This window comes from Amblyraja radiata, chromosome 24 (assembly GCF_010909765.2).
Source record: "Amblyraja radiata isolate CabotCenter1 chromosome 24, sAmbRad1.1.pri, whole genome shotgun sequence".
NCBI lineage: Eukaryota > Metazoa > Chordata > Chondrichthyes > Rajiformes > Rajidae > Amblyraja > Amblyraja radiata.
Window position 1 is genome coordinate 22,114,432 of NC_045979.1, and position 11,153 is coordinate 22,125,584.

Below are 11,153 nucleotides of genomic sequence, written 5' to 3' on the forward strand. Positions count from 1 at the left end.
TGACCTGCAAAGTTTCCTATCCATGTTCTCCAGAGATCCTGCGTGACCCATTGAGATACTTCAGCACTTTGTGCTACTTTTTGTAAACCAGTATCTGCAGTTCTTTGTTTCTATAAGAGATGGTTGTTGACTTTAGGAGGGAAAAGCCAAGGATCAACAAACCTGTTTTAATCAATGGGATGGCAATGGAAAGTGTCACAGCTTGATGTTCCTGGTCCCAACAAATCGATGAAATCATAAAAATAAACTCCCTGGGTACGAAGGAATATCTGCTTCTTTCTAAAACCCAATTCCCCCTTTGACACTCACCAGATATGGGCTGTTTACAGACGTCTGTCAGCAGGATATGTGCCGTGCCTGTACTGACCAGGTTGCGGGCCTCACACGCGTACTCAACGTTCCTGTCCCGTGCTGCAGGATGAACGTCTATCGTCGCTCCGTGTTCCCGGAGGTGATGGGTGCTGTCGTTTCCCAGAGCTTCTCCTCCCTTCCACCACCTGAAGCTGGTGGGGTCGCCAGAGGTCACGGAGCAGGTCAGGGTGAAGTTGCAGATGCCGTTGTGCTGAAACGAGATCTGTGTTCCTGACACAGGCTCTGGGGTTGGGACAAAGAAATTAAAGATGAGTAAAAGAACCAGTTGTGGACATCTCAACAACCAACAACCTGCCCCCAACAGATGGAAGTGAACTTTAAGCCGTTCCCAATTATTTCCACCCACCAGTTTAACTCTCCCCATCTCCTTCAGTTCAGACAGTTGTCGCTGGAGGAAGTCCACACGTGTGCTGCGCTCCCTTCCCAACCACTGTCCGCACTCATCCACAAACTCTCCACTGTGTCCTGTTTATGCCTCTGTATCATTGGAATTCTCTCTGGTTCCATATTATTTTGTCAATTGGTAATATAGAAATAAAAGCAGGAGAAGGCAATGCGGCTCCTTGTTTTTCCTGCCATATTCAATAAGATCACGGCTGGTCTTTTCCTTCAGCACCAGTTTCCTGCACTTTCCGTCCATTTCCATCACACACGCAATCCCAAGGATCCGTCTTGAATGTGCTCAGTAACTGAGCCCCCACAAGGTTCAGTCCCTCTGGATGGGATATTCTCCATCTCTGTCCTGAATGGTCACGTGGGTTTTCTCCGGGTGCTCCCGTTTCCCCCCACACCCCAAAGAAGTTCATACAAAAAGCTGGAATTACACAGCGGGTCAGACAGCATCTCTGGAGAAATGGAACAGGTGACGTTTCGGGTCAAGCCCCTTCTGATTAACATGGGTCTGAAGAATAGTATCGACTCGAACCGTCACCTTTTCTTTTCTCCAGAGATGCTGCTTCACCCGACGAGTTACTCCAGCTTTTTGTGTCTATCTTCAGCTTAAACCAGCATCTGCTGTTCCTTCTTACACAGGTTTGTAGGTTAATTGGCTTTGGTAAAATTGTAAATTGTCCCTAATGGCTAGGATAATGCTTGTGTGTACGGGGTGAATGCTGGTTGGTGTGGACTCGATGGGACGAAAGGCCTGGTTTAGTGCTGTATCTCTAAAGTCTAGAAAACCCTGACTCTCAGATGGTGGCTCCTGGTCCCAGACACCGCAGCAGGGGAAATCCCCCTCACCACACCCACCCTGCTGAGTCCTGGAAGGAAGTTTCAGTGAGATCACCTCATCTTTCCCTTAATTCCAGAGTCTGCTTCATCCTCCCATGAGACAAACCCACTGGTCACGGGAATCGATCTGGTGGTTCCTTGCTGCACTTCCTCTGACACCATTAGATCATTTCCTAGGGTGGAGGGGGTACAAGACCTGTCCACAATATTCCACATTTGGTGTCACCAGCACTCTGCTAATGAATTGCTGGCTGTATCTGTGGGATAACTTTCACTGATTCCTGTGCAAGGAAACCCTGATTCTTCTGAACAACAACATATTTCAGTCTCTCAGCATTTAATAATGATTCTGCTTTTATGTTATCCCTACACTGTAGATGGCCACACATTTCCATGTTATAATCCTGCCGTGTCCCTGCCCATGTATTTAACCTGACCCTATCTTGCAAAGATTTTATACATCCACTTCACAGCCCCCACTGCACAGAGTTTTAGAACTTGGGTAGGTTACACTCAATTCCTCCGTCCATTACAGGGATACAGATCCCTGCAGCACCTCATTAGTCGCGACCTCCCAACATGAAAATAGCCCCCACATTCCTGCATTGTTTTTGTCTGTTAACCAAACCAAACTCCACTCCAAGCTGGGAAGGGTGCAGTGAAGATGTACGAGGATGTTCCCAAGACTTGAGGGCCTGAACTACAGGGAGAAGTTGAGCAGGTTGACTCTATTCCTTGGAGCGCTGTAGAATGAGGGGTGATCTTACAGAGGTGTACAAAACCATGAGAGGAATAGATTGTGTAAATTCAGACTCTCTTGCCCCGAGTAGGGGAATCAAGAACCTGAGGACATAGGTTTAATGTGAGAGGTAAAAGATTTAATAGGAACCTGAGGGGTATCTTTTTCACACAAAGGGTGTTGGGAGTATGGATTGAGCTGCCAGAGGAGGTAGAAGAGGCAGGTACTATCGCTCTTAGAAACATTTAGACCGGTACATGGATAGGATATGTTTAGAGGGATATGGAGGGTTTAGAGGGTCTGTGATGGGCACAGACCCAGACTGGGATAGCGTGCCGTGTTCCAGAGTGAATCCAGCACCATGCAGATCCCGGGTCACACACCCTCTCCCCCACAGAGACTCAATCAGCTCACAGATCAGGGGGTGTAATCATCAAGTTATTCCAATCTGGCGTGGGGCACATTTTTGGAGGGACAACAAAGAATCAGAATGGAGAATAATTCACAAAGGATAGAGCAGGGATCTACAGAGACAGAATAACAAGGTCATGGAAAGCAAAGTAGTTCAGTCCATCAAAGTAAGATCAAAAGAACAAAAAAAAGGACTGCAGATGCTGGAACCAGGAGCAAATACAAAGCTACTGGGGATCTTAGGGGTCATCTTCCGTGGGTGGTACAGTAACTCAGTGGTAGAGTTGCTGCGTTCCTACAGCAAGGACATGGGATTAATTCTGACTATGGGTGCTGTCTGTATGGAGTTTGTGTGTTCTCCCTGTGATCACATGGGATTTCTCTGGGTGCTCTGGTTTCCTCCCCCATTCCAATGACATGCAGGTTTATAGGTTAATTGGCTTTCATAAATTGTCCTTAGTGCGTGATCGTTGGTTGGCGTGGACTAGATGGGCTGAAGGGCCTGTTTCCACGCTGTATCGCTAAACCAAACTAAATTAAATTAAACTAATCTGTGGAGGGACATGAATTCTTTTTTTTAGTCGAGATTGTGACTCAGGACTGAGATTGTAGAGGAGAGATGGTCAGGGCATAGACGTGAGAGTGAGGGGTGAGTTAGGAGTTGGCAGACCACACAGAGAGCATGGCACACAGTTCTGGTTCCCGTATCCTTGGGTTGCACTGGCGAGACATGCAACTGGTTCTGGAGCACAGGTCTTCCATACTATAGCTGTGATGTTGTCAGGAAACACTGCTCTCCCCGGGGCTCTCAGCCATTTCCTGGGATCACATGGACTGAACTGAATAGTCCGGGGACAGTTCTGTGTTGGAGGGATCACAGGCGGAAGCTGAGGGAGATCATCCACTCACACCTCCGGCTGTGGAGGGACATGTTTGTGGGTGATCAGCATTGTCTCCAGCACTCACATGCTGGGTTCCCGCATCGCTGAGAATGGGGATGTTCTTAAAGACTTCTCACCACATGAGCTGTTGAATTGTCCACCACTAGTCATGACCAGATACGAGATGACTGTAGAGCTGTGACCTGAGCCATGGGCAGTGCGGTCCCTTAGCTCTGTTTCATGCGGCTGTTTTTGCTGATGAGCTCGCACGTTGCCCTGTGTCGCAGCTTCATCAGGCTGGCACCTCGTCGTGTTTAGCTACACCTGGTGCTGCTTCCAGCATGTCATCTGCGCTCCTCAGTGAACCAGGGATAACACCCCTGGGTGACAGTAATGGTGGTGTGAGGGATGTGCCGGACTATGAGATTACGGGCTGTGTGCAGGACATTTCTGCTGATGATGGTCCACAGCACCCCATGAATCCCAGTGTTCAGTTGTTGGGCCTGTTTTGACGGTGCTCAGCTCCTCCAGCCTCGGAGCCATGAGGTTCCCCCATTGATGGTTCGATCCTTCGCAGCCCCTTGCCCAGTCTCCGGGGATGTCCCCCAGCTTGGCACTGCCCCAGTCCCATTACACTGGGACCGTCACCCCCCACTCTGGACACTGGCAGTCAGTGGGATTCAGTAAACAATGTACAGTATCAGCCCTCACCCATTTATGTGGGATGGGGGGGGATTTCATTCAATGGTTAAACCCGGGCCCCTTGGCGGCAGTCTCACTCACCGTATACCTCCAGTCGGACTGTGGACACACTCTGTGCTCCCGTATCCAGTGTTTCAGTTACCTCGTAATCTCCTGTGTCCTGTGTCTGTAGACTTAAAATTTCCAGACTGAAGTCATTGAGATGAAGATTTACTCGTCCCTTGTACTTGGTGTTACAAGTTTTAATTTTCCCTTTTGTATATTCTAGTATTCTGGTGCGGGATGATAGGTGTTTCCACACAATCTCAACATTGCTCCTTTTGACTTGAAGCCCAGAAGGTAACAAGGCCTTTTGTCCCACAGTTCCGATCACAAGGCGAGGGTCCGCCCCAGTCCCAGCTGAGGAGACAAGAGAGGCAGTCAGCAGAGAGCACAGTAACTGGAGGAGGAATCGGAGCTGGGAGAATCACAGAGCACAGGAGCAGGCCATGCGGCCCATCATCTGGCTCCCGGCTCTGTTAGAGACCCGGCCCACAGTTCCTACATCACATAGTGATCCCACGGGAGGAACAGAGTGAGGACTCTCTGCACCGGGGCTGAGGAAGGAAGTTACAGCTTGCAGCCAGATATAGACGGACGGGTCAGGGGGGCACAGTCATGACAAGTGGGACCCAGTCTGGAGATGAGGGAGAGGGATTGGGCAGAGTGAACATGGCGAGGGAACACGAGGTAAATGAGTAAGTGGCTGGTGTGGGGGGGGTGGTCAGAGGAAGCTTCAGGCAGATCCTTGGAATGCACGTTCACAGATCGCTGCTGGAGGAGAGACAGGGGGTGAAGAGGAGAGGATCCCTGCCTTTGTTGCTTGAGATCCAGGAATGTGGTCAGGTTTGGAGTGGGGCTGGTCACATCAGAGAAGGGGGGGGGGGGGGGGGGAGATAGATTTAAATCGATGGGGCAGGGTGATGAGAGGTACAAAGATAAATATTTTCCAGAGGCAGAAGTAGGATGATACCATTCGGATCCTCAAGCTTATACCTTGCAAAAGATCATAGCTCATCGAGTTCCTGCTGGACTGGAACTTGGGGTGAATCCTCAATCTGCCCACTATTGGAACCTGGAGCAATTCCCCGTCCCCTCTCACCGCTCTGCTGGGATTGAAACATTGCCCTCCTCACAGTTATACTGGAACCAGAAATTAACCTCTGCTCCCCACCGCTCCCCACCATTGTACTGAGAATCTGGTGTGAACCTCCTCCCCTACCCCCCCTCCCCCCTCTGCTGTACTGGGAACTGGCTGTGAAACACTTCCCTCCCCACTATGTACAGGGAAGTGGTAGTGCACCCCTCCCTCCCATTGTTGTACTGGGAACTGGGTCTGACCCCTCCTCTCCTCCCCACTACTGGACTGGGAACTGGTAGTGAACCCCTGCCCTCTCCACCAAAAATGGGAGCAAACTGACATCTGCCTCTGGCCTCACCTACTATACTGGGGTCTGGAATCTACACCCACCTTCCCCACTATTATACTTAAACCATGGTCACTGTTCATTGCTGCCCTGCGACTTGAAGAGAACTCCCACCATCCCCACTGCTGTAGTGAAAATCCGGAATGATCCCTTGCAACCCCTGTAATGCCCGGAGCCTACCTTGAACTCTTGTAGTATCCTGTTTTCCCCCCTCTACTTTCTTAAACAGTGCTGTAATATTTGCATCCTTCCAACTAGAACGGTTCCATTATCTATGGAAATTTGGATGATGACAATCCAGTCGTCTCCTTCAACCCTGGGATGCAGGTGATTTGATCCTGGGGATTTCTCCAACACAATTTTTCACTAATGTACTGGGGTGGGAGATTACAACCTTCACGTGGTCCACCTTGTTTTGACTAATGCAATCAACCCTACGTGCACAAACAAGATCAATTAGAACAAGTTGACCGACAACTTTAGGCTGTGCACGCCATACGCAAGAAGACGACTAATAATGTACATTTTTTCAGCACTTCATTTACTCCAGTGGTCATCAACTGTTCCCAGGATACTCGGTGTCGTCTTTGTGATGACCGACACAAAATAGTTATTTCATGTCTCTGCTATTCACTCATTCGCCTCGCCCCCCGCCCCCCCCCCCCCCACACACAAAATGCCTCATCGGTCTGATGGACCCACTGAAACTTTAAATAATCGTCTCCTTTGTACACATATTCAGAAACTCTTGTTTTCATGTTTATATTTCAACGTTTCAATGCAATATTGTTTCGACGTAATATTCCACCACTCACCATAGCCCCCAACTGCGCTGGCGCTGCTCATTTACCCCCACCCCGCATCACTAACCCCACCTTATTGGCTTCATCCTCCACATTAATCAATTTGGAGAATTCTTTTTAGCTGTTATACTCTTACTAGGTCAACTCTTGGGGTCTACTTAGAGCCAGTAGAGACGCAGTGATCCCCGTTGTCACAGAAGGAATTCACCAAATTCTTCTGGATCTTGTTGGCAAAGGCAGGGGGAAGGGCCAAAGTGTCCAACTGGTACAACAACATGGAGGTCACTAGTTTGTTAATAATCAATGTTCGGTATTCTACCAGGCAGTCCACCTGCCACGGATCCACCAAGAATCCATAATGTTTTTTTCAGAATTAATCTAAGCGCAGGACATGGTTGGGATACGTTTTGGCACTCGCATATCCTCTGTAGTGTGAATGTAAATCTTGAATCAGCACTGTAAAATGGTTATGTGAAGGGAAAATGGAGGTCAGGTGAACTGGGTTGAAACTTAAAATGTCTGCTCACCAAAGTTGCTGACTATGTGGCTGCAGGCCTCAGGAAGTTGTGATCCTGAGAAATACACATTATCCTGCTGATGCTGCATATTCGCAACTTTGATATTCCCCGCACTCGTCTGATTGAGGTGGCTGAGTTTCAGAAGGCTGAAGAATATGCAAACCGCTGGCTCCCGAATGTCTGAGAAATGTCCCTGTCTTAGCTCTAGTATTGTTCCACTAATTAACATCTCCCATTGTGTACGTGCCTGTTATCATGACCATTGTGTACAGGTCTGTCGATTGTTTGGGTAATGTGGGAGGGGGCTAAACGGTGGCATTAATGTATATAAAGCATTGCAATTAAGGGCAGTCAGCTGGACTCTTTGCTAGGTTGTTAAACCTGTGTGGAGACTACCAAGCTCAATAAACGTACGTTTAAAGCAACCCTGGTGCCTGGTCGATTATTGTCGAAACAACCGATGTGAGAGAAAAACGTGAATCAACATTTTGGTGTCTGAAGTGGGATGTCAACCAGCGACTGATCGAGCCGGCGAGTGAATCCACTGGGCGACGGGATCGATGTGAAGGAGGTACCGCCAAGTGAGTAGATTTAGTTAAATCTCCTCTTGGTCCTTCCTCGTATCCCGGCGTAGCAGGGTAATTCGCTGACTTGCGTCAGTTGGTGGGACGACATCCGAACGTTCCGGTTGTGGGCACTGGGATAGGGCCGTCTCGAGGATTATCCTAGTCTGATCGAGTGGATAAAACACCCCGTAGAGGGGGACCGTAGACGGTATATAAGAGGAGTGCACTGGGTATAGGAAGTTAACTAGTATTGAGACGTTAACTGAGACCAAGGTACCCCCATATCTCACAGAAAGTCCACTTCAAAGTGACTGAGTGAGATACGGTGGAACCAAGGACTCTAGGTTAACCCTGAAAGAGTTAACAAGTATTGAGTGTTAACCGAGACCAAGGTACCCCGTACCTCACAGAAAGTCCGCTTTAAAGTGGCCGAGTGAGATACGGTGGAACCAAGGACTCACGGTTAACCCTGAAATTTTGTTGTGATATTTGTGTAACCGTCTCGAGGATTATCCTAGTCTGATCGAGCGGATAAAACACCCCGTAGAGGGGGACCGTAGACGGTATATAAGAGGAGTGCACTGTGTATAGGAAGTTAACTGGTATTGAGACGTTAACCGAGACCAAGGTACCTCCGTATCTCACAGAAAGTCCGCCTTAGACTGGTTGTTAAGAGAGGAAATCCTCCACGCGAAGGTCAGGAATTGAAGTGACCAAGTGAGATACGGCGGAACCAAGGACTCGCGGTTAACCCTGAAAGAGTTAACAAGTATTGAGTGTTAACCGAGACCAAGGTACCCCGTACCTCACAGAAAGTCCGCTTTAAAGTGGCCAAGTGAGATACGGCGTAACCAAGGACTCGCGGTTAACCCTGAAAGAGTTAACAAGTATTGAGTGTTAACCGAGACCAAGGTACCCCGTACCTCACAGAAAGTCCGCTTTAAAGTGGCCGAGTGAGATACGGCGGAACCAAGGACTCACGGTTAACCCTGAACTATTGGTGTGTAATAGCATAAGTGTATATTGAATCGTCGGATTAAAAAGTATTGAGTGTTAACCGAGACCAAGGTACCTCCGTATCTCACAGAAAGTCCGCCTTAGACTGGTTGTTAAGAGAGGAAATCCTCCACGCGAAGGTCAGGAATTGAAGTGACCGAGTGAGATACGGCGGAACCAAGGACTCGCGGTTAACCCTGAAATATTGTGTGTGATAGTATAAGTTTAAAAATGGGTAATGGTATGGACACCAGTGGTCACCCAGACCGGCCATTACATCAGCTATGTTTCTTGCATCCAGAAATGGAGGAGACCTTTAGGCGTATGTCGGGAGGACTCATTCATAAACTGGGGAAGGATGAATGGCCTGAAGGGGGTTCCAATGATATGGGTGTGTTGTCAAGGGCTCAAAGTGTAATATGGAAAACGGATAGAAAAAATATATATAAAAAGGCCATTCAGTTGTGGATCGATCATTGTAACAAAGAAAAGGCACGGTCTTTAACGGCCAGTTGGCAGAGTAATGCCTTGAAACTAGGAATACCCCTGACCGAGGGGGGTCAGGAGAAGTCAGCGACAGTACTAAAACAAGAATGCAGGCATGCAAAGGAAAGTAAGGATCGTCAGCAGAGAGAGAGATAAAATAAGGCCAAGGTAGATAAAGACTTACGTAAGTCGGTGGCTGGCATAGATTTGGGAGGTGACGACGAGGAGGAGGTAGAGGATTATCCTTGGGGAGTCCGTGGAGCACCCCCGTTGAACCAGCCTGCCCCCGTTGCCAGTCCTGTGTCCGCTCCTCCAAATCCTGCTACCCGATCCAAGATTAAAACTCACCCTTCACAGATACCAGTTTCCAAATCTCCCGTACCCTCGCCGAACCCCAGAAGACGGTCCCATTCAGGGGAGACCACCGGGAAGACAGTTGCCCCCAGTGCCCCCCCCGCAGGCCGACCCCCTCCGTACTCACCTGGTGCCCCACAATCCACTGACTCCGTGGGAGGCAGAACTAAACTGAACCCCCGGAACAAACCCAAAAAGAATATGGCACAGCGGCGAACACAATCCCCCTCCAGCTCCACCTTTTCGACCTCCGACGATAATAACGAATGGGAGAGTGAAGGGGACACGGCATCTGAAGACAGAGACGAGAGAAGGGAGGAAGAGGCTAGAAGGGCTAGGACGAAGAAGCACTCCCCACGCGCACGGCAAATGCCAATGAGAACAGTCCCGAATCCTGCAGCCGCCGGGGTGGCCGTTGTAGCAGGAGGGCCCCCTGCGACCATCCAGGTGTATGCTCCGTGGAAACCAAACGATATGTTGATAATCCTGAATGGGGCACCAGATAAAGTCAAGTGCCCAGGACGATTTGTGGAGTTCATCGGCAACATGCTGGACGCCTACCAAGCCGTCTCTTTAGATGCCTGGAGTCTGGTCAGACAATCCCTGAATCGAACGCAGTGGGGCAAGTTCCTCACCCAGCTGAGGCACAATGACCACGCTGCTATGGAAGCCGTGCACCCGGGAGTTGCCGGAGATGACCAGCGGAAGACCCTACTCCTGGCGGCTCTCGAAGCGACCCTGAGAAAACCTATTGACTTGCCCAAGGTACTGGATCAGAAACCCAAGCGAAATGAGGACCCCGAGGACTTTTTGGAAAGATTTAAGGATGTGTATGGCTCGCATGCTGGGGACCAGAACTTTAACACCGGTCAGCAATCTCCCCAGTTCTGTGCTACACTAATGCTCTGCTTGCCCGATGATGTCGGTACCAGCGTTAAGACAAATAATTTAAATTGGACCGGCATAACCACCCCTGATATGTGCCGCGCCGTATGTGCATTATGGAAGAGAGGAGAAGCTAGGGATCCACCAGCAAAGGTAAAGACGGAATATGTTATCACCCGAGAGCAGCCGCCAGAACACAAGGGACCTCCGCACGCAGAGACTCGAGGATACCAGAAGGAGCACCAGCCCTGCTTTCCGGTATGGATGGATAGCCAGCACAACACGTACCCTTTCCCTTGGGGACATCCGAACGGACCTAATGCCTCCCCGTACAGGCCACCATATGCACCCCGTGGAGGTAACAACCAGCGGCCATATGGAGGAATAGGATGGGGACCAAGAAAACCCTTGATTTGTTATGAATGTGGAGGCACCGGTCACATGCGCCGACAATGTCCAAGTGATAACCAGCAAGGAGGAAGACGAGGAAGTGGCCAGGGACAATACGGACAACCTGGACAGCAAGGTCAACAAGGACCCCGAGGAGGGGACCCAGGTCCAACTCCCTCCTTCCAAGGAATACACCAAAACCTCTTTGAAAATTGACCACCAAAGATGCTGTCGATATCCCCAACAAGGAGGAATGACAGTATCCCGGAGCCACACCTGAAGATGATAGTTAATAATGAATCACACTCCTTCCTTGTTGATACCGGAGCAACTGTTTCATCAGTGCAATGTTCC

General features: G+C 49.5%; 1 protein-coding gene across 1 annotated transcript; it reads right to left on the bottom strand.

Annotated features, from left to right (window-relative positions):
- Nucleotides 1–392: 392 nt before the first annotated feature.
- Nucleotides 393–6,647, bottom strand: LOC116986579 (SLAM family member 9-like). The gene is made up of 4 exons (XM_033042176.1): nucleotides 6,617–6,647; nucleotides 4,417–4,734; nucleotides 437–594; nucleotides 393–401 (listed from the first exon to the last, which is right to left on the bottom strand). The coding sequence occupies exons 1-4, from the start codon at nucleotides 6,645–6,647 to the stop codon at nucleotides 393–395; spliced, it is 516 nt and encodes a 171-aa protein (XP_032898067.1).
- Nucleotides 6,648–11,153: the final 4,506 nt, after the last annotated feature.